General features: G+C 44.4%; 1 protein-coding gene across 3 annotated transcripts in view; it reads right to left on the bottom strand.

Moving 5' to 3' along the window:
* Window positions 1–338: 338 nt before the first annotated feature.
* The window catches only part of HYCC2 (hyccin PI4KA lipid kinase complex subunit 2), a 94752-nt gene continuing 70408 nt past the window's right edge, over window positions 339–24682 (bottom strand). For all 3 annotated transcript variants that reach the window (XM_073646499.1, XM_073646501.1, XM_073646500.1), the window contains one exon: window positions 339–9531. In XM_073646499.1, the coding sequence (XP_073502600.1) occupies window positions 8945–9531 (587 nt within the window). In that variant the 3' untranslated portion in view covers window positions 339–8944. The remainder of the gene's footprint in view (window positions 9532–24682) is intronic.

The raw sequence follows: 24682 nt of genomic DNA, 5'->3' as shown, positions 1-24682 counted from the left end.
ATGCTATTACACATAGGAAATCAGTGGAAAAGCTGCATATTATAACAAAAGCTTGTACCGGTCAACCAGAAACAGAAGTGCTCAGACCACAACTCAAGTCTCATAAATGTAGATATTGAAGAGAGAGAATGTCCAGGAAACAAGCGGCACTCACTACTGATGTATAAGCAAACAGCACTTTATTGAGGTCGTCACATGAGGGTAGGAAATGTGGAGGAGTGATTGAGCAACCGCTGTTCTGCGTATTCTACGCTTCTCTAGCAAGAAGAAGAGTAGAATATGCGAAACAGCTGTGGCTCAATCACCCCTCCATGTTTCGTACAGTCATGTGACGACCTCAAAAAAGTGCTGTTTGCTTATTCAGCAGTGGTGAGTGCCGCTCTTTTCCTGGACATTTTCTAGCTTCAATATCTACTCTTAAAATAATGAATATAATGTAAAATGGTCATTTTTTACGAAGGGATAATAATCTGATTGTTAATCTCATGCGAAATTTGTACAGAATAATTCATTTCAAATGCACCACTTACCAAAACAACTGCTGAGGTACAGTTAGAAGGCAAAGTGCGTGCATTACTTTCAGGGATTTATGGGTAGTCTTTGTGGGGACTGAGCGCACTGCGGCACCATATTGCACACGATAATGTTCCTGTACCAGCTAGACGTTCCACAATCCAATTAATATCACAAAGTTAGTAATTTAAGTGTCATTCAAGTTTGGGATACTGGAATAAATATGTAAGGAGTTCAGTCATTGTATTTTATATAATCTAGCACAAATACATGAAAAGATCCTGAGTTCCTAATAGTAGATACAGCATTCGGAGACAAAAATGTATTTTAAAACATAAGGAAAAAAATAAAGAACTTTCCAGCTAAAAAAATGCCATGCTGTATGTCTGGGCCAAGAAAAGTATAAGGCTGTGTGCCCACTATGCGTTTTTTAAGCGTTTCCGCAGCGGCAATTCCGCGGCAGAAACGCTTAAAAAACGCTTGGTAGAAGGTCTGCCATGTTCCCTAATGATAATCCGCATGTGCTGGGCACATGCTGCGGAAATTTCCACTGCGGATTATCATTGCGGAAAAAAAAGCAACACTACCAAATTATTTTATGGAAGCACGGCGTTTTCGCCGCCATTGACTTGCATTAGACTGCATGGAATCTGCATCACTGGATCTGTACATGCGGATTACATGCGATTCAATGTGCGGATGGTACCTGGGTTTGGAGAAGAGGAGACTCTCCACTGGACCCGGGTACCATAGAACCTGTAAAAAAAGAATAAAATAAAAAATATACATTATAATTACCTTCTGATGGCCCCCGGTGTCCTTGTCTCGGCTTGCCGTCAGATTGCGGTGGACTCAAGGACCTGCCATGATGTCATTTAGTCATATGACGGGTCACGCGACCGCTGACATCGGCAGGTCCTTTAGTGTACCGCGAGCTGCCGGCAAGCCAAGACGCATCGGATAAAGACACCGGGGGCCATCAGAAGGTAAGTATAATATTTATTTTTTATTTTTTAACATTCTTTTGGTCACAGTATATAAATTCATGCCGGTTGCGTGGATTTATATAGTGTGACCAAGTTGACAAGCACTTTCCAAGTGATGCTAAAATCGCTTGCGGTTTTTCTGCCAGGGAGACGCAGAAACGCTCAGGAAAAAATCCGGAGCATTTCTGCATCGTGGGCACATAGCCTTAACCACAATATACAGTACAACAATGTGTGTACAGTCATCGAACCATGCATCACACAATGACTTGCCAGTGTTGCATTAAAATAACAGCATGGACAACCATGAGCAGATATTACAGCAAACCAGAAGAAATTGGGAATATTGTTATTTCAGGGGAACCTGTCAACTCAAGAAATACTTTTAACCTGCAGCTAAATGGCACTTACAGCTGCTGTCCCACAAAAAAAGGTTAATTTTAAATCAATAGATCTTGGGATTGAAGTAAAATCCACAATTGTATGTGTTTTACATTTGCTTGTTTTTAACATGTTTTACTTCAGAAAACAGTAGCAGCGATCATGTGCTGTCCTGTCTGTATACTCTTTTGCTTCCTCCCCTGCCCAGGAGATGTGGTATGATCAGACCATGTTCCTGTATGGTGAGACACAGCCATTACACAGTACACAGCAGGGGCACATTTATAAGATTATCTCAGCACAGGAACATTTTATTTAAACACATCCAATTGTGGAAGTTATTATTATTCCAAGATCTATTCGTTAAAATGTACTTTGTTTGTGGGAAAACCCGTTTATGTCATGCCTGGCAGGTGCAGAGGCTACAGGGAGAAAATAAATTTATATTATCCTTACAGCCGTTCATTTCCAGGCATTGAGGCGGTGCACAAAGCAGTTAAGAGTCACCACTCACTATACAGTGACATCTGCACTTTGATAGCTTGCTCCACTGTGTGTGTGTGCAGTGTGTGTGTGCAGGGCAGGCTGTCAATCAAAATGCCTAGGAGTGATTACAGTGCGCTCACTTGTATAGTGAGCAGTGAGCTCCCTGCACCACCCCGATAACTAGAAGAGAGAGGCTGAAGGGGGAATAAAACGTCATTTTTCTCCCTGTAGCTGTTGCACTAGTAAGTCAGCTGGACATGATTTAAATGCCATTTACATGCAGGATACCAATATATCTACAGGTGAATAGTGTTTCTAGAGGAGACAGGTTCCCTTTAATGCAAACTGTCATTTCTAATTTCTGTATCCAAAGCATCACAATAAGCCCCTGTACATGAATTCTTAGGACCAATGAGGGCGAATCAATATAAGGATTTAATCTACCAGCGGTATTTCTAAAGCTAATGAGAAAATACAAGATTTCTTTATGGCAAGGTCCGATGTGCTACTGTGGTGGATAATATCCACACAATGCCGCTATATACAGCCTCAGGTTCAGCGCTGCACTATTAATGTACCACGTGCACAAAAAAAAAAAAAGGCAAGCAAGTGCATAAGCAGGTCAGCAATACAAAACAAGTTTAATCAATGTTTTGCAATAATGCACATATATTAAAGATGGACATTTCTTGTATTGGCCAACATTGGTTCCTATAACAGGACACCCTGGAACAAAGTTAACCTCAAAGTTGCCGCAGTCAGCTGTAATTAGTGGGGACACAGACCACTCTCCAATAACCACTTACTCAATGGACCTGACACAAAGCTATACTGGGTCCTAATCAGGGGGCACCTTTCCCCATTAAAAAGGATCGCAAGGACAAAAAAAAAAAAATAGAAGCACAAGACCAAATTTTTGCTTAGAAAATCATAATGAAATGAAGAACATACACTTCCTATAACTAGTAAAAGCTGCTTTTATAAGGCTGCTATAAACACAACACACAATTGTAACCGAAATTAAAAAGTAAAACAAAAATCAATACACCTCCGAGTTTGGATCCTGTATGATGCACACAATACACGGAGACACTGAACACCATTACCGATAAATACATTACATAAAGAGCGGAGTAGCGGTCATGTATATGTATTTATTCAGGTGCACCAAACTGCAGGATGCAGCATTTTGCTTCTAGTCCAGAGCTGGATTCACAATTCTGCAGGCTCCAGAGAGGTGCAACCATTCAGCGATTGTCTTATACCAACAGCAGTAACGTGATGGCGGAAAATTACTGCCCCCCCACTCGTGCACTACAGGAGCTAATCCAAGGCTGCGTTCACACCTGCTGTGGTGAAGCCCTCCCTGCAGATGCAGCCAGTGACACATGCAGAACTATTATTTGCCGGTAAAATGATAGACCCCGTTATCAAAGTTTCATGGGGTCCCTTTTGGCTCTGCTGGTCATGTAACAGACCCATTACTCCTATGATGGACTGGAACAATAGACCTGACTAATGCTGATGTGAACGGAGCCTTAGATTGTAGGCCGGTCACCAATCTTTCCACTATAAATCAAGATCTGTAGAATACAAAATACTGTAACTAGAACATGGCGTTTAGATGGGAATATACGCTTTGGGATCCGTAATGCCATGGCACACTTGGGCATATGCTGATGGTCCCTAATTGCTTAGTCATTGATGCAAACAGGGTAAAAGACCATGTACTACCTGCTCATAACCTGGAGACTCGCGTCCTATCACACTATACCGGCGTCTAACGTGCGCCATTGTCTCACAGCCACAGTAATGACTGGAGAATACAAGGGTTTGGGGTTTTGTCTATTTTAGGCAAAGCTTAGCACAGCGATTTTCATGCTTTATTCTGTATAAAGAATAAAGGGTTTCTCTAGGGGCTTTACATGCTTTATTATAGCATACAGTGATAAAGACAATTGCACATTTGTAGCAAGCACAGCATTATAAAGAGGGAGGGAAGGATAAGGACAGGCCACCAGACGTCAGGTCTTGTTAGGCTATGTAGAGAGGTTGACATCTGTAAAATCTAGTGACAAATCAGATGCACATAACTGACTGCATACATTATTAATTTATCTTAAACCGGATAAGTCTGGTGTACTTACTTGAAAACCCTACCAGAATTGCTGTATAACTTCAGTCCATCTGGACTCCTACACTGCCAGATTTAATACCAGGTAGGAAAATGTTCAATAAGAATTATACAGCCGTTCCTCGTTTCAAAGCAAGTACACCAGCCTAATCAGGTCTACGAGATCTGATTAATAATGTGCTCAGTTACCATTGTGAACTCTGGGGACGAATCTGCCTTAAAAATAATGGTACTTATTCATTTAATAAAATAAAACAAAACTGGCCTCATTGCTCAGAGACACAAGAGAGCTTAGCTTTCACTGCATAAGCCTCTCTGGAAAAAATGAAAGTGGTGCATTTGTTATACTATGGGAAAACAAGACCAATTTTCATGTCAGTTTGGATAAATTACGGCCAATATCGTACCATGATGATGTGTGACACAGGTACAATATACTTTACATGAGTGTGGTGGTGCGCGGCGACCTCTCAGCACAACAGAACGCGCGGTAGGGGGGCACAAGATCTCAGCAGCATCCAACAGGCCACTGCGCTGGATCTCTGAGCTTCTATGAAGACCACCGCAGCAATGTAGCAGATCTCAGCAGCATCCAGCAGGCCACTGCGCTGGATCTCCGAGCTACTATGAAGACCACCGCAGCAATGTAGCAGATCTCAGCAGCATCCAGCAGGCCACTGCGCTGGATCTTCTAGCTCCTATGAATACCAACGCAGCAATGTAGCAGATCTCAGCAGCATCCAGCAGGCCACTGCGCTGGCTCTCTGAGCTACTATCAAGACCACTGCAGCAATGTAGCAGATCTCAGCAGCATCCAGCAGGCCACTGCGCTGGATCTCCGAGCTCCTATGAAGACCACCGCAGCAATGTAGCTGGTGACTGGCACATCTGCTTCCCTTCAGAACTAGGGAACATTGGGAAGTATTGATCTTTAGATAAATAGGTGTCCTATATTAAATTATATAAAATACTTCTATTCCAGCATTTATACTTAGAAAAATATATATACTTGATTATTTTACATAAATTCTCTTTAAATAATAGATAGATTAAATTATTCTATCAAAATGATTTTGTGAAGGCAATTGTTTCTTCTGGAGCTCAGCTACATACGTCCATACTGTTACCAGACCTCGTGACTCAAGTCAGAGCAATCCTTGGGAAGATGGACAGACACCTAGGGAAAGTCTATGGATGGCTAACACAAGAGAAGACAGATTGTACATGCAAGAACAGTGACATATGGAAACTAGCGCACCACGAGCTTAGCTGAATCAACGGTAACCTTGAAGTTGCGCCACCTACAGCCTCAGCATCTACATTACATATGCACAGTATATTCTTTTTTCTTATTGCCAGGTCCATAGCAGCAGCCCAGGACACAACTTGCAGCCAACATTACATCCACTTGTTAATACAGTATTACACCCCGCTTTATGAATTTAATTGGGGGTTATTTAGCAGCTACTTGTCATTTCAAGCTTCATTTGACCGAGAGCTACAAGTTGGACAGTTGGCATTCTGTTTTATCAAACAAAAATTATATAAAAAAAAAAATCTGCATGAAATAAAATCACTGTACAGAAACAACACAGCATAAAAATAGAAATGTCTGCATTCGCAACAAATAAGCCATAATATCTGGATAACCCACAAAGATAAAACAGTACATCTCAGTAACATCTGCAGTTGAAAAAAAACAATGAGTCGCCAAATAAATGACAGGAGGTGATAAGCTGGCTTTTTAACAGAATCCCTGTAAACATCTAAAAACCAAGGTGCTAGATCTGCCTGTTCCTATAAAACCCAACCACATGACAGACTATCATTTATAATAGCACAGTATTCACATAAGTAAGAGCGTACTTTCTAAGGTTTGCCATTTAACATCCCAATACATTCACACCCAGATCAGTGGAAGGGAAACTAAAGCACACAATGCAGATCGGTCCCTGGGTTTCATGAAATAAATAAAAAAAAAAATTATATATATATATATATATATATATTTATATTTAGAGAGTCTGTCAACAGGATTTCACCCCCCAAAGCAATTTATATGTGCATGTAGCTCTTTCAAAGATGAATCCACCAATACCTCTACATGGCCGGTGTGTTCCTCTGTTACTGAGCAATTGGTGAATTAATATGCAAATGAGGCTGAAGAGCTATTTGTAGATCTGAAGCCTCTGTCACTCCAGCTCTATTCCATTCCCATCACTGCCTCCTCTAGCTTGACTGAAGTAGGAAGAGGCGACACTGGGCGGGGAATAGAGCTGGAGTGACAGAGGTTTCAGATCTATAGACTCATTGGCATATCAATTTGAACGCGGATTTCTCAGTAGTGGAGGAATTGAATGGCCATGTAAAAGGTATTGCTGGACTTGTCTTTGAAAGAACCTCATGAACATATAGTTTGGTGGTGGTGGAGGGGGGGGGGGGGTTCCAGCTGACAGATTCCCTTTAAGTAGAGCTCTTAGATCTGATAAGGCCGGTGTACTTACTGTGAAAATCTATGACAGAATGACTGTATAATCCTCCTGAAACAACTATCTCCTATCACGATTGACAGCTCTTCAGTGTCACTCCTCCATGCCTCTGCTTAAGGCCAGAGCTACACAGCAATGTGTTGCACGAATAAAAACATTTGTACAACTAGTCAGAGATACACAAATATTTTAAAGTTGTGATACTGCTGTAAATATAACAGCCAAAATGCAGACAAGTCGCAGTCGTGTAAAACTTTCATTGAAATCTCGCATGCGACTTGCGACAGAAAATCCAAGACATTTGGAAACATTTGCCACTCTGTGTTGTAGTTACGGTAGGCCATGTAGCCTTAGGCTAACTCTCACCCAGCTCAGTGTAAGCTGCAGCTGTTGGTCAGCATTTGTCACTCTGTGTTGCAGTTACGGTAGGTCGTGTAGCCTTAGCCTAACTCTCACCCAGCTCAGTGTAAGCTGCAGCTATTGGTCAGCATTTGTCACTCTGTGTTGTAGTTACGGTAGGTTGTGTAGCCTTAGCCTAACTCTCACCCAGCTCAGGGTAAGCTGCAGCTGTTGGTCAGCATTTGTCACTCTGTGTTGCAGTTACGGTAGGTCGTGTAGCCTTAGCCTAACTCTCACCCTGCTCAGTGTAAGCTGCAGCTGTTGGTCAGCATTTGTCACTCTGTGTTGCAGTTAGGGTAGGTCGTGTAGCCTTAGCCTAACTCTCACCCTGCTCAGTGTAAGCTGCAGCTGTTGGTCAGACTGGGTGGGCAGAGATTTAGGTGCTCTTAACTGTTCAGCTTGACTCATCTCAACATCAGGATTATGTAGCAAGTAAGCACACAAGCTTCATCAGCTCTATGATCTATCTGTATTGTGAAATCTGAGGACCGATCCGTTTACGTTTGCTTCTAGTTGTGGGAATAAAACAGCGATGATCAGAACACCCACTATTCACTCGCCCTTCCATAGCTAGGTAAGTTTAGGGAAGTTGTTACAGGTTACAAAATGAATGATCATAACAAAGGCAGTGTGGTCAGGAGGATCACCAAGAAAACAGAACACACTTACACTTTGTACAACAGCAATTTCAGTAGGCTGACACTCCCTGGAAAAGTTCCCACAAGTGGCCAACTAGACTGATAAACTACTGTGCAAGGATCTCAGATCTTAGTAGTAACAGGGGAGAGGGAACAAAGGGGAGCAGCTGAGAAGGCTCTTTGGCCAAAAGAAACACAGCCTATAGAGTCCTTCATTTACCCGACATTGAACTTGACATCCAACTGCAAACATGAGCAAGTACAGAACATGATTATCCTAAATACACACCAGATTATCCTTGAATATTTTCTTCCTCCAGGTTCATGTCCCTGGATGAAATGAAGCCCACACGTGTGGGAAGAAGGGAAGACAAATATATTGAGTTATGGAAACGGTGACCATATTTGTAACCAAAATGCGGACAAAAAAAAATAATAAAAAATATAAATAACTAAGTCTTGATTTCTTGGTTGATGAAGATCAGATGTTTTGGGAAAACTTCCACAAATTGTCCAAAGGTACGCAAAAGAAAGGGTGTAACATTAATCACACGAATCAAGTGACCTTTCAAATTTCCCATATTTTTTTTTTTTTTTTTTTACAGGAAAAGTCATTACATCCTAAGTTATAGGAACACTCCCAGAACGTCATTCTTCTTCGAGAAAAGACTCCCAGTGATGAAATGGAACTGCCGGCTTCTTAATTGCACAACACCCAAATAATAAATGTTGCAAAGAAATGAGCCTGCATGGACAGTACATAGATTTTCGGGTTATGCAAATGGAGAACAGAAATTTGTATTGCTCTTGCTATAATTTACAGAATTAAACAAACTGAAAGCAAAAAAATATTTGTAAATGCATTACCTCTGTTTTCTAATCAGTGCAAATAAGCACAGGAACAGAGGAGGGAACACCCTACACTTGGGAGATCAACTGCATATTGAAACTGGGGGATCTAGACTGTTTGGTCAAAGGGGCACCAGCAGACAGAAGGTCTTTGCCATCTCCTCCTAATCGGTCCTCTTGTAAGCTTATAGTGGAAAACCGGTTGGTGTTGCAAGCAGAAAGATTAGTGACGCCATCTATTCCTCCGCTTCCACAAGCTTGACTGCCATTTACATAGTCAAAGGATTTACTTGATGAGGTGCTGGAGGTTCTGATGAGACTTAGACTATTTGCTTTTGGCACCACGTGGCCTGCTGGGAGGCTCAGGTGCTTCTTCATAGGCGACAGCTCTATAGCTTCAAGTGAGGAATCTGCAGTTGCAGAAGGTTGTTTCCTTGGTGTGGAATCACGACTTTCGGTAGCTTTTGAGTGACTAGGCGTATCTTTTTCTTTAGTGGATCGCACACTTCCTCCTTTCCTTGATCCGCTTCTCTGGGATGGACAAGTCGACTGTTTGATGCCAACAGGTTGGCTACTGACAGAGGCTCCAGATGAAAACCCCTCATCTGCATCATTAAAATTAATGGAGTCTTCTCCAGCCACAGTGCCATCAGGTCCTAAAATACAAATGAAAGTCATTAAAATGCAGACCATTGCAAATATCAAAAAATGTATTTTTTTGTTGTATAAGATATTATATATACACTGGATCTATTCTCATCTGGTTAATTAAAACTGCATTAAAATTATTACAATCAGTACGTTTAAGGCATTGGAAACCTTGGGGGCATTTTTTTTCTGAAATGCATTTAACTTTGATTGGGTTTTAGAAAAAAGAAAAAAAAAAAACCTGATCAAACATTTTGTGTCTTCAGCAGGTTCTGTGTATCACAGTACATAGCGAGCAGTTTACTAGCAATCTGTCATATGGGCTGGTCTAAGTGCAAGCACCCCAGCCACTCCGCTCTCATGGAAAGCTTCTTCTAAACTGATGCATGGTCAATTCAAGATCCCGAAGATCGTTCAAGAGTGGAAAGAGGGGCCGGAAACTGAGCTGTCAGACCGCCACGACAGATGGCTAGTTAACAGCAGTCATGGCATGCAGAGGACAAATAGTTGAATATCTTGTTTAGCTTTGTGCAATATGTTTTCTTTTCTTATACAAAACACATAACAAAATATATATTTAAAAAAACACAAAAAAACATTTTAGTAAAAAAAAGTCCCCAAAGAGGTATCCAAAGCCATTTGTAAAAAGCCCCCCCCCAAAAAATTAAAACCAAAGTCACTTGATGTCTAAAAACAGAATGACAGCCCAACCCATATAAAGTAAATTTCTCTCAATAAAAGCAAATTATTAATTTCTTGAAAGGTCAGATGCCCCTGTAAACTATGCTGTAACTGGTACCAATTTCTCATCCCTATACATCACCGGACACTGTACATAAAGGGTATACTTGGGTACTAAAAACCGAGATAAGATTTGTATTCAGCCCTATCCTAGCAAACCAATGGCTTCAAATACTGACATTATTTAATCTCCCATGTGGTAAAAAAAAACCTACCTTCAGGTGAAAACTGCACTGCAGAACTAAGGTTACCTCCTAATAAACAGATGGCAGACTGGTTGTGAACTTTGCTGTATTCTGACCACAAATAGTCAACAAATAAGGCAAAAATTACATTTTAAATCACTTAAAATCAGACACCGCTTTGATTTTAAAGGGAACCTGTCACTTGATTAATGCTGCCCAAACCGCAGACAGCATGAATCACAGCAGAGCTGCAGGATTGCAGCCAGGTGTATATTTCTCTGAAATGCTCCAGTGTTTCAGAGAAAAAACTTGAAGAGCCCACGTCGCTCCAGTGGATTGACAGGTCTCTCCCTATATAGACACACATGGGACAGACCTGTCAATCCACTAGAGAGGTGCAGGAAGAAGCCATGCAAGGAGACTCCTCAAAGTATGTGTCCCATTCATCAAGGTATTTACACCAGAACTCTTTTTATTATTGTGATGTCAATCCCGGTCAGCTATGCCAATCTGATCGGGGCATGGGTGGAAGGGCGTGTGGCTACACCTGCTCGCCAAATTCATGGAAAGTTGCACCACTTTAGTGGCATAATTTACTCCAGAAATGTATTACAGTCCCCGACTGGAGTACGTGTCTGCCAAAGGCCCACGGCACTTGTAAGATGCGCCTCATTTATAAATTGGTGTGAGTCTCTTAATGAATTAGGTATATCTTACTCCTGTGTCCCCATTCACTAAGGCTCGCGTGCAAAATGGCAGTCGTAATGAATTGGGGCCTATGTTTTCTCAGAAATGCTGAAGCATTTCAGACCAAGGCATTCCTGGCTACAATCGTGCAGTCAGGCTTTGAATCGAGTGACAATTAAGCATGAAGTGAGTTTTTCATCACCGCACAATGAATAGTTTTGGGATTGTTCAAAGACCTCCTGGTAAATTAATGTAGATCATGATGTTAGGGTTAGCAAGCAATACAATGATCAAGCTGTAATGCCTAAAAATTAAATTGGGATGCCAACGGCAGCACCACTGTCATTTCTAACACTATAGTGGGAAACTACTGAAAGCCAACTGGTGAAACCCATAAAACATGTTTAAAAAAACTGCAGTCTAAGGAAACACATTGGGAGGACAAATACCGTATTTTTCGGACTATAAGACGCACTTTTTTCCTCCAAAATTTTGGACGAAAGTTGGGGGTGCGTCTTATAGTCCGATATACATAAATACTGTGGCTGCGGGTGGTGGGGGATGTGGGGGAAGCAACAGCGGCGGAGTAGCGGGGCACAGGAGGCCCGGGGAGCATGGAATATGCATTTTCCTTAATAGCCGGCACACTGTGCCTGCAGCGTGGCTCCTGGTATGTATGGCCCCCCTCATCCCTCTTCCTGATATGTATGGCACCCTTCATCCCTGTATGTATGGCCCCCCCTGATCTCCGTCGCACTGCACAGAAAAAAAATAAACAATTATACTCACCTCCTCTCTGGGGAGCAGTGACTATTCCGGCACAGAGCGGGACACAGCGCTGGAGGAGAGAGGAGGCGAGTATAATTGTTTATTTTTTTTCTGTGCAGCGCGACGGGGATCAGGGGGTGCCAAGTATACTAGGATGAAGGGTGCCATACATACCAGGATGGGTCTGAGTGGGTGGCCATACATACCAGGATGAAGGGGGCCATACATACCAGGAAGAGGGATGAGGGGGGCCATGCATGCCAGGATGGGGGATTGAGGGCCACGTATAACAGGAAGAAGGGGGCCATATATACCAGGAGGTGGTATATTAACAGAATTGGGGGACATTACCCCTATAACAGTGTCAGCAGCAGACCCCCTCCCCCTTAACAGGGCATCATAACCACATTTTTTGCTTACATTTTTTTTTCTATTTTCCTCCTCTAAAACCTAGGTGTGTCTTATGGTCCGTTGCGTCTTATAGTCCGAAAAATCTGGTATATATTTTTTGTAACTATTTTATGCTGGGACTTCATGTGGACATGAAGTCACTAACGAATTGTGGTAAAAATTGCTGTAACACAACTTTATTGTGCCCTATAGGAGCAAGAAAACAATCATAACCAACCGTAAAACCATTTCATTCAAAAATTAACTAGCATCTTCAATACTACAATTCTCACTTGATTTAATTTTGCCATGAAGTAGAGTGCCCTTTCCCTCCATGAGATAACTCCAGAGTACCTTGCATTCCCACATTACTGTAAGTACCAATCCGCTGTCAATGATTGCCATAAAGAATGAATGATTTAAAGAAGACTAATACAGCAGAGCCACATCCAGCACCAACGTTATCTTTATTGAATTTACACTGGAGCTATTTTTTTCCTTAAAACTCATGGTTGTGCTTTTCCTCTTTTATTTCATTTGAAAAATACATAAATAGAGAACTGGGTGTTACCAAGGTTGTATCTTAACCTTTAAAGGGAATGGGTCAGCAGGAATTCATCCCCCAAACTACGAGCACGTGTAGCTTTTCAAAGACAAGTCCAGCAATATCTTTGTTTGCTCTTTTAATGTAAACTTAAAAAAAATAGACCAATAAACCTGCAATTTTATTGCAAAAAAAAAAGTAAATCAGAAAGGTCATTAAATAGAAAATATATTTCTATATGATCAGAAAAACAAAACAAAATGAAGAAAAAAAAAAAAAAGAATAAAAAAAACTGATTGAATAATTCTAATGAATGCGTTGAAAAATTTGTAATGAAGGAATGAGTATGCAACCAGACTAGTATGGGTTTCGTAAGAGTGGAAAGTACAAGGCACATTCAAGATAACATACAACATATTGTACATGATGCACGGTTATAAATCTTCCTCACCTACCTGATGAAGCCCCATCAGGGCCACCATGTCTCCAGGAGATTGCACATTTGACAAAAGCAGGTGCATTAGGTTTTTCGGCATACACAAAAATGAGCGCAGAGCCAGTAAGATTAGGGCCGACGTCATGCAGACCCATGCAGATATCGGAATATATTACACATGCAGCAGTGCTTCTCAAACTTGGGCAATTTTAAAATGTCTGATCCTGGATGTGCAAGTACACGGCCATTCATACACTAATGTAGCTCTAGCTGAAAGGCAGTCATGGCCTCCATCCAACCCGTTATAGATATGAGAGACAGTAAGGGTCTGAGAATCACTGAGATGGATCATTCACGTACAACAAGCATGAAATATTTAGAGTGCAGATACCGGGCGCAGGGCAGGAGATTCTAGAGCTTAAAACAATCTCCATTATGTTTCAAAGAGAAGCTTGCTAACAATGGGCTAGGTACTGTACAAAGTAAAAGATAATGACTCCTCATAAATAGGTAATCCTCCATTAATAACTCACACATACAGTCAACTATCGCTTCACACAGTCGCTTGGGGATCTACAGTATGTTAATGCCATACATTCATGATATACATTAAAAATGTTATTTCCTTATTGGGGGGGAATCAGATTCCAGAGTATTATAGATTTACGCTCCCTAACAAAAAAACAACCCTCAAAACATTCGGGTGAAATGTTCAAGACCATTTATCCGCAGGGCAGCATGGTGGCTCAGTGGTTAGCACTGCAGCCTTGCAGTGCTGGGGTCCTGGGTTCAAATCCCACCAAGGACAACATCTGCAAGGAGTTTGTATGTTCTCCCCGTGTTTGTGTGGGTTTCCTCCAGGTTCTCCGGTTTCCTCCCACACTCCAAAGACATACTGATAGGGAATGTAGATTGTGAGCCTCAATGGGGACAGTGATGATAATGTCTGTAAAGCGCTGTGGGATTTAATGGCGCAATATAAGTGAGTAAAAATAAATAAATAAAATCCCCAAATGACCAAACATGCGATGTGGGGAACCCTGCGTATTTGGAAACCTTTCCTTTGTTCTCTTTCTAGCAGGGCCAGGAATAGTGTTGGAAGAGGAAAACTGGAAGAGGATGGAATATTCAAGTGACTGCTGATGTGTCACCTACTAGATGAAGAGACTGTGAAGGTATCCAAGTTCATACTTACCAATATTTTAATATATGGGTAACCATACTGGATCTTCATGCTGCTGGAGACACCAGAATAGTCACCCAACAAACTATACAAGAGTACATATTGATATTAATAACCATAGTACCCTTTATAAGATGTGCACTGGTCCAAAAGGCTGGACACTGCTTTCTATTTGCCCACACAGAAGATAAAGTAGCGGCACTCACCACTGATTCCTCTATTCATCCATGTCAGAACAAGGATGCAGATAGAAACAGGTTACAGCTGTTTGACACCCTGCGATACTTTAACCAGGCAACAGGATGTGAAACGGCCATAGCTTATTCTATCTGTATCCTAGATCCAGCGTAAATGAATTAAAAAGATTGATAGTGAGTGCAGCTACTTTATCTTCTGTGTAAATTGCTGAGCAACAAAGTGGGTTGAATTGGATGACCGGTCCGTTGTGCACATACAGTATGTTGTGGAGTATATGGCGAATACAAAGACCAATTTAGCTTACAGTGCCAATTCCTTTCCTTGATTCATGGTCGCTTTTTATTAATTCAGTTTCCCTCCTGTTATAAAAATGCCAAATTTCTATGACTAAAATGGCATTTTCTATCTTAAAGCAAACCATTTGTAGAATTATGTGAAGAAAAAAGACTGATTCAGTATCCTGAAGCAATGGGTGCACATCCTGCTGTATGCACAACTACGGGGTAATACTTTGCTTTTTCCCACAGCTAGGGCCCGGCCAGCCTCACATGGCTAGAACATCGAAACTCCTACTGGTTCCACTAAAGAAAGAACCCAATGATATCTGATTCAATAAGCAGGATCATGGAATGGGGTGCATGTAAGGGTTAGGCACCCATTACAAAACATCAAATATTCCTTCCGGTTTAGCTCTGCATTACCTGATCTGTATACAATATCCATCTGTACATTCACTTAGTCATCTATTTTCACATCCATCCTAAAGGACTCAAAAGGGCATGCACAAAAACATGATTAAAATAATAAAAAAAAACAACTTTGGCCCCCAATTGGTGTATAAAAGCAGCTCGGGTGCTTGGAAGTCAAAAACAGGAAAAGGAAAAATGCCAATCTTCCTTGAGTGATTTGCAGCCATGCACATGCAGCTAAAAAGTTTACATGCTTCATTAAACCGACTCTAGGACTTGGGAAGTCTCATTACAATAGTGATCGATGTGCTCCCAGTTTTCATACGGCCATTCGAAGCTCTGGTGCGTTCTTCTATTGTGTGACCATTACAACACTATGACATCAGACAATTATAAATGTAGCCATATACTTTGAACATTTTATTAATCTATGAAGACTATAAAATATTCATAGACATTAGAAGGCTGCTGTATCTACCCATCGTTAGCTAAACTGTGCTTGCAGGTAGATGCGAAGCTCATCGGCTTCCACGCTATAAAGTTTTTGTAGTAGGTTGACCTTATTAATGTTGCTTTTTCCTTGCTGCAAGCAAAGCAATTATGTAACGAGAACAAACACCATGCTGCAGTCAATCTTCCCCCAACACAATAAATGCAGTGTCATGGTCTGAAAATTACTGGCTTAAACGTGTGATGTTCGGTTTTCATTTTACAGTTTTAGCTAATGGTTTTTATAGCTGAAATGTAACAGCTATTGGGAGAAAATGCTTGTGTTTTGTCTAATGTTCTGTACTGTAGCACAGGGAATTCACATAATTTCCAAGACCAGATAAAGAGGGCCCAAGGGAAGTGAATATTAAATATTACTTGTATGTCTGAATTTAAGTGGAGCGATGGAGTGGTGTCACTAATCTAAGTTCTCTGCCCCGGCTCCGCTCCGGTCGATCTGCAGCAGTTTGTGACCTGCTGGATCGAGTGTTTTCTGGGCGATCTGGAAGTCACAACTCAATGTAAGTCTCTGTGAGCCAGAAAGAGGTTCCAATAGACTTACACAGAGAGCCTGTGACGTTATCTCTAACATCCGGTCAGTCAGAAGTTGTGGTCACAAGATGGCAGAGTGAGACCGAAGTGGCACTGGGAAGAGCTGAAGACGGCGGCAAATTATATGGTTCTGGTAATTGATATAATCGTGCTCTACAGAGAATTAAAGGAATAGTAGATGTATATAACTGTACAAAAACTGATGCCACTAACCAGAGCTATAAAACCATATGAACGCTACAGAGATGCATGATACAGGCAAAAATACCAAAACTGGGAAGCCACAATGGAAACACATTGTGAAATAAGAGTTCACTAGCAGAGATCCCATTCCTTCAGCGTAGGTTATCGATGTATACCATAGCCATGCCAAGCATGTCTGCCGGAAAATCCTGTTAATCAGAGGCTGAGCAGCGCTGATTAACAGAACAGCAATACCGGACCTTGATTCATAGGTTTGGAGAAACTATAGCATTTTGGAGGGAAAAATATGAAAGAGGAAGGGGTTCTTTATAAACAGAGAGCAGTGATTCTCCACGACTCTCGTGTAGACGCCTGTCTCCACATCTCTGGCCTACCCTCTGTGGCAGCTTCTGGAAAGATGGTCTCAGGGGTCAGGTACACAAGAACATCCCCTTCGGGAGTGTCCGCTACGTTTGGAGTGGTGCGCAAGTTCGGGGAGCCCGGATTCGAGTCAGTTGTGAGGTCAAAACCATCTGGGATTCAACACAGGAACATTTTAGTGTATTTTTGAAGATACTGCTACTTCTTGCACTTGTTTGCTGGTTGTGGCTCCAAAACAAGATCAGAATAAAGAAGCAGCAAGTCCATTGACATATTTACCAAAAAGAAAAATATGAACAGCGTGTAACAAGCAAACTAACATACATGTTAAAGTGATTGTCCACTACCGGCAATCCCAGCTTAAAGAAGCACTCCCTCAAAGATGTATTTATTTTTATACATTTGTGTATGAGAGTCTGAAGAGCAGTGACTTCACTCTGAACAGGAGCAGAACGGCGCTGGATCCCAGAGAAAGCGGTAGTAGGCGAGTATATGGACACACTCACACTACTTGCACATACACACACACACTTCTTCATGGGAGGGCTTCTTTAATCAAATCAGGACCCCAAATAAAAATAAAGATTTTTGGTACTTACCGTGAAATCTTTCTTGTAGCCTTCATTGGGGGATACAGGAACAAAGGGTTAATATGCTGCCACCTGAAGGCTGACACTACGGATATATCTGACTATAACCCTGACTCCTTTCCATCAGACTACACCTGGGCAGTAGACAAGCAGTTATTCAGTTAGTGCAAAAGCAGGAGGATGAGCAAGAACCCCCTCCTCAAACAATGGAGGGTGCTTTGTCCCCTATTGTGGACTACAAAACAGATTTTACGGAGAGTACCAAACATCTTTATTACTCAGTCACCTCATTGTGGGACACAGGAATCAAGAGACATCCTAAAGCTGTGGCTGGGAGAACTAATACCAGTACTGCAGAAGGAAGAATAGCAATCCCTCAGGTCACTAGCCGAGCAACTACAGCTGGTAGCACCCTTCTGCTAAGACTTGCATCTGCTAAACTGAATAACTGGGTGTTGGCCGTACGGGTGTAGTTTGGTGGGGAGGAGGCAGATTTGTTTTTCCTTAGCTGTATTTTTAGTGTCAGCATATTAACCCATCGTTCCTGTCTCCCCCGTATTCTTAGTGTCAGCCTTCAGGTGGCAGCATATTACCCCATGGTTACTGTGGCCCCCATACTCACATCCTGCTTTGGCGCTGCTGTTCCTGCGATGATGTGACATTGTTGTCACATACCGCTGCAGCCAATGAGCAGCTGCTCGTCAGTTGTAGTCATTACTATTTCATTAGAGCAGACATCTGCTTTGACGGAATATTGAAGAGCTGCAGCCGACGGCGCTCATCAGCAGCAGCAGCAGCCGACGGCGCTCATCAGCAGCAGCAGCAGCCGACGGCGCTCATCAGCAGCAGCAGCAGCCGACGGCGCTCATCAGCAGCAGCAGCAGCCGACGGCGCTCATCAGCAGCAGCCGACGGCGCTCATCAGCAGCAGCCGACGGCGCTCATCAGCAGCAGCAGCAGCCGACGGCGCTCATCAGCAGCAGCAGCAGCAGCCGACGGCGCTCATCAGCAGCAGCCGACGGCGCTCATCAGCAGCAGCCGACGGCGCTCATCAGCAGCAGCAGCCGACGACGCTCATCAGCAGCAGCAGCAGCCGACGACGCTCATCAGCAGCAGCAGCAGCCGACGACGCTCATCAGCAGCAGCAGCAGCCGCCGCCGACGCTCATCAGCAGCAGCAGCAGCCGCCGCCGACGCTCATCAGCAGCAGCAGCCGACGACGCTCATCAGCAGCAGCAGCCGCCGACGACGCTCATCAGCAGCAGCAGCCGACGACGCTCATCAGCAGCAGCAGCCGACGACGCTCATCAGCAGCAGCAGCAGCCGACGACGCTCATCAGCAGCAGCAGCAGCCGACGACGACGCTCATCAGCAGCAGCAGCAGCCGACGACGACGCTCATCAGCAGCAGCAGCCGACGACAACGTTCATCAGCAGGAGCAGCAGCCGAAGACGACGCTCATCAGCAGCAGCCGCCGACGCTCATCAGCAGCAGCCGCCGACGCTCATCAGCAGCAGCCGCCGCCGCTCATCAGCAGCAGCCGCCGCCGCCGCTCATCAGCAGCAGCCGCCGCCGACGCTCATCAGCAGCAGCAGCCGCCGACGACGCTCATCAGCAGCAGCAGGCGCCGACGACGCTCATCAGCAGCAGCAGGCGCCGACGCCGCTCATCAGCAGCAGCAGGCGCCGACGCCGCTCATCAGCAGCAGCAGCCGACGCCGCTCATCAGCAGCAGCAGCCGACGACGCTCATCAGCAGCAGCAGCCGCCGCCGACGCTCATCAGCAGCAGTAGCAGCCGACGACGCTCATCAGCAGCAGTAGCAGCCGACGACGCTCATCAGCAGCAGTAGCAGCAGACGACGCTCATCAGCAGCAGTAGCAGCCGACGACGCTCATCAGCAGCAGTAGCAGCCGACGACGCTCATCAGCAGCAGTAGCAGCCGACGACGTTCATCAGCAGCAGTAGCAGCCGACGACGCTCATCAGCAGGTACCAACATCACAGGTACGCTGCCAGTACAGGTGGTGAGTATACACAATTCGGATCCTGAACTGACTATGCTGGGGTTGTCCAGTAGTGGACAATCCTTTTAATACAAATCTGTAGCTTAAAAATCAAATAAACAATGCATGATACATGAATGAAATGATTTACTCATATAAAAAAGTGGGACCTAACCATACCTTCATGTTCACATTATTGGACATACTACATCTAAACAAGCCTTACGTTTTGCAGAAAGATGCACAAGCTTTCTACCGGACTGATGTATGCCTCACATTTTATATTAAAACATAAGTTTTTTTTTTTTGTTAAAAATATGTAGCCATATTCTATTGAAGTCTGTATGAATATTCGTATTGCATATAAGGAAAATATCTCCACACACATGGAATACAACAAGTCCTGTACAGCAGTGCACACTCCTTGCCCCGCAGCACTATTCATGCTTACGGCTCTGTTATGTGCCTATATCCTAAGACTATAAAAAAAAAAAAAAAAAAAAAAAAGAACGTCTAAAAGGGTTAAAAAAGAGGCTGTGCAATAAAAACTCAACCAAAAACAGTACCTACATTTAAAAAGGGAGATTTTTGTGTACTCATCGTAAAATCTCTTTCTCTTAGCCTCTAATTGGGGGACACAGGACCTTGGGTGTTATGCTGCTGTCCACTAGGAGGCGACACTATGCATAATCTGAAAAAGATTAACCGTGGCTCCTCCTCTGCAGTATACACCCCTAGACGGCGTCAGCCATCTTCAGTTTTGTGCAAAAGCAGTAGGAGGAACGTAACATAGATAACATAGTCATGCCTATGAAAAGGCAACTATATAAGAACTCATAGGAAAACCAATATGAGAACTCAACTTAACGGCCCGGAAGGGCAACAGGGTGGGAGCTGTGTCCCCCAATTAGAGGCTAAGAGAAAAAGATTTTACGGTGAGTACACAAAAATCTCCTTTACTCTGTCGCCTCATTGGGGGACACAGGACCATGGGACGTCCCTGGGTGGGAAGCAATGGACGAATATTGTGTAGACGGGTCCCTATAATTAGGGTACTGCCGCCTGCAGAACACGTCTGCCCAGGCTCGCATCTACTGAGGACAGGGTATGAACGCTATAGTGATTGGTAGACGTGTGTAGGCTGGTCCAGGTGGCTGCCTTACACACTTGTTGTGCCGAAGCCTGGTGCCGAATGGCCCATGAGGCCCTTACCGCACGTGTCGAATGTGCCGTAATACCTACTGGAAGAGGAGAATTTTTGAGGCGGTAGGCCTCTTGTATGGTGGATCTGATCCACCTGGCAAGGGTAGCTTTAGAAGCTGGCAGACCCTTGAGGCCATCTTCCAGAAGGAGGAAAAGAGAATCAGATTTCTGGAAGGGCGCAGTGCTAGACACATAGATACGCAATGCCCTGACAAGGTCAAGCGTATGGAAAGCTTTTTCCACTCTATGAACCGGAACCGGACAGAGGGATGGTAGCGAAATTTCTTCATTGAGATGGAAGTTGGACACAACCTTCGGAAGGAAGGATGGAACCGTACGGAGGACTACCTTGTCCTGGAAAAAAAATCAGGAAGGGCTGTGTGCAGGAGAGTGCTGTGAGTTCAGACACCCTGCGTAGCGAGGTGATTGCCACGAGGAAAAAAACACCTTCTGTGATAGAAGAGGGAGTGGGACTTCCCTAAGGGGTTCAAAGGGTGATTCCTGCAATGCAGTCAGCACCAGGTTGAGGTCCCACGTTTCTAGTGGTCGTCTGTAGGGGGGAACCAATCGGGAAACCCCCTGAAGAATGTTCTTACTTGCGATTTGTGAGCAATGCACTTTTGAAAAGGCACTGAAAGAGCTGAAACCTGGCTCTTAAGGGAGGCCAGGGATAGTCTGGCTTCCAGGCCTGATTGGAGAAAACTGAGTACCCTAGGTAGGGAATAGGGTAGTGGGGTTTGGTTACGAGATTCGCACCAGGTAAAGAAGGCTTTCCAGGTACGGTAGTAAATCTTGGCTGAGGTTGGTTTTCGTGCTCTGATTATGGTTCCAATGACATCTGGCGAAAAACCTGCCTGGGTTAGAACCCAGGTCTCAATGGCCACACCGTCGAATTGAGGGCCTCTAAGTTCTGGTGGCAGAACGGGCCTTGTGATAGAAGATCCGGGCGGTCGGGGAGACACCAGGGGACGTCTGCTGTGAGTCGTACGATGTCGGCGTACCATGTACGCCTGGGCCAGTCCGGTGCAATTAGGATGGTTGGTACTCCCTCCTGTTTGATCTTTCTCACCACTCTGGAATTCAGGGGCAGAGGTGGAAAAATGTACAGGAGCTGGAACTGGGTCCAGTCCTGAACCAGGGCGTCCTCCGCTAGCGCTCGCGGGTCGCGTGATCTGGCCATGAAGTTGGAGACTTTGGCATTGAGGTGAGACGCCATTAGGTCCACGTCCGGAGTACCCCAACGATGGCAGATCTGTTGAAAGATTTCGGGATGGAGAGCCCACTCTCCCGAGCCTATTGCTTGCCGGCTGAGGAAGTCTGCTTCCCAGTTGTCTACATCCGGAATGTGGACCGCAGAGATAATGGAGCTCGTTTTCTCCACCCAGTGAAGGATGCGTGTCACGTCTTGCATCGCTCTAGCACGGCGGGCTCCCCCTTGGTGATTGACATATGCCACGGCCGTGGCATTGTCCGATTGTACTCTGATGTGAGAGGCTGCCAGTAAGTGATGGAAGGCTCTCAACACCAGGAGGATGGCACGAATCTCCAGGATGTTGATGGGCAAGGTTGCTTCTGCTGGGGACCACTTGCCCTGTGCTCTGTGGTGTAGGTGTACTGCACCCCAACCCGTCAGGCTTGCGTCTGTGGTCAGGACCTTCCATTGACCTGGGAGAAAGGATTTCCCTTTTGTTAGAGCGGTCCGGATGAGCCACCAGTGAAGGGACTTCCTGGTTGACAACGTCAGCTGGAACTTCCTGTCGAGAGAAGAAGGGTTCCTGTCCCATGACTTGAGAATGTCTAATTGGAGAGCTTGTCTGAGGTGAAGTTGGGCAAATGGAACCGCTTCTATTGCCGCCACCATCCTGCCAAGGACTCATGGCAAACCGGAGAGATCGAGGGGGTTTGCCGAGAAGGGTGCGAACTCCTAAACGGAGAGGCAGTGCCTTGTCCTTGGGAAGGAGAATTAGACCCCTGGAGGTATTGAATAGCATTCCCAGGAATGTCAGAGACTGGTTTGGGGCTGGTGACGACTTTTGTAGGTTGACTAACCAGCCCAGGCGACTCAGAGTGTCGATCGTGATAGAGACACTGAGCTCGCAGTCCTTGAAGGTGGGAGCCTTGACAAGGAGATCGTCTAGGTATGGAATGACCACTATGCCTCTGGAGTGTAGGACGTGCATGGTGGCTGCCATGACTTTGGTAAACACTCTGGGGGTCGTGGCGAGTCCGAACGGGAGAGCCACGAACTGGTAGTGGTCCTGGTCGATTGCGAACCTGAGAAATCTCTGATGGGCAGGTGAATCAGTATATGCAGGTATGCATCTTGTATGTCTATATTCTCCTTTTTCCATGGATGCGATGATGGAACGAAGAGACTGCATATGGAAGTGACGTACTCTTACATATTTGTTGAGCTGTTTTAGATCTAGTATGGGCCGCGCCCCACCTCCTTTCTTGGGGACTACAAATAGATTGGAGTAGAACACCTGGAAGCGCTCGGCTGTTGGGACACGTATTATGACACGTGCTTGAAGGAACGAGGCGACCGCTTGGTGAAAAGTTTTTTCTGGCGGTTTTGGGGGAACAGATATAAGGAATCTGTTTGGTGGGTTGGAAGTAAATTTTATTTTGTATCCTGAAGATACTAGTTCCCTGACCCACCTGTCTTCTGTAATAGGTAGCCCGACTTAATGAAAGAGTAAAAGTCGGCCGCCTACAGGTGGAGTGTCTTTTTGAGTCCGTGAGTCATGATGAGAAGAAATTTTTTGGATTTCCCACTTTTTGATTTTGATTGGCCTGCATTTGACAGCCAGGTCTTGTCCGACTTTTGTGTCGATCTCGAGTCTTCCCTGCGTGTGAAGCGGCTGTTATTTTATGCTGGCCGAGAGACGGACCAGCCGGAAGAGTTCCGAAAGGATCGGAATCTAGCTTGGTTACGCTTGTTATAATTGCGTTCGGGTTTCAGTTGGGGAAGAGAGGTACTCTTACCCCCGGTGGCGTTGGATAGCAATGTGTCCAGAACCGGAACCCCCCGAATTGAAAGGCAGAATGGCGGTGGGGGCATAAATGGAAGGGGGGCTCTGAAGAGAGTCCCCCTTAGGCGCTTTTAGGAAGAAAGCTGCCGCAGGTGCAGAGCCTGTGAAGGCCTGTGCCTGTATGTGCCATGGCTGCCTGCACTCCCTCCGGCTCCTATAGGATCCCGGAGAAGGAGCAGCATGGTGGCTACGCCATCTCAACTTCAACTGTGCACCCCATAGTAGGGGGCAGAGGAAGGAGCCATGCCGGGGGTCGAGACCCTCTTTTCTTCATCTGTAATCCCGTGCTGAAGCGAGGGATGAGTGAAGGTCTGAGGTGTGCCTCCTTGCGACACTAAGCAAAAACTGAAGATGGCTGACGCCGTCTAGGGGTGTATACTGCAGGGGAGGAGCCACAGTTAATCTTTTTCAGATTATGCATAGTGTCACCTCCTAGTGGACAGCAGCATAACACCCAAGGTCCTGTGTCCCCCAATGAGACGACAGAGTAATAAGCATTTACTTTACATGCTACAACGATTTTTAACTTGTACAATGGGATCTAAGGGGTGACATTTCTCCTGGTAGAGAGTGACAAGCCAGGCCTGGCATGTCAACTTGTGCAATAGTAGATAATGTCAAAAAGGAGACACGAAAGTGAGAGAATTCACGGATTAAAGTAATTCAGTAAAAACAAACACATAGCAAACTTAAACCAAAACTTTATAAAGCTGCATTAAGATTTCAGCTGCTGGGTACTGAGTGGAGCTCCTACAATACACTTTATAAATTGCATTAGGAGGGTTTTTTCCACACTTTTCAGTTTCTTGTATAATGCCTGGTCTAAGACTACACATCCCAAAATGCAAATAAACTAAGGAATGAGAACTGGGATATTTCACACTTGGAGGCCTGAAAAAAATGT

Source organism: Phyllobates terribilis, unplaced genomic scaffold (genome assembly GCF_046119375.1).
Source record: "Phyllobates terribilis strain yellow unplaced genomic scaffold, ASM4611937v1 Scaffold_9__5_contigs__length_417890890, whole genome shotgun sequence".
Lineage (NCBI taxonomy): Eukaryota > Metazoa > Chordata > Amphibia > Anura > Dendrobatidae > Phyllobates > Phyllobates terribilis.
The sequence above is the reverse complement of the archived record's forward strand: the minus strand, read 5'-3'. Positions and strand labels throughout refer to the sequence as shown.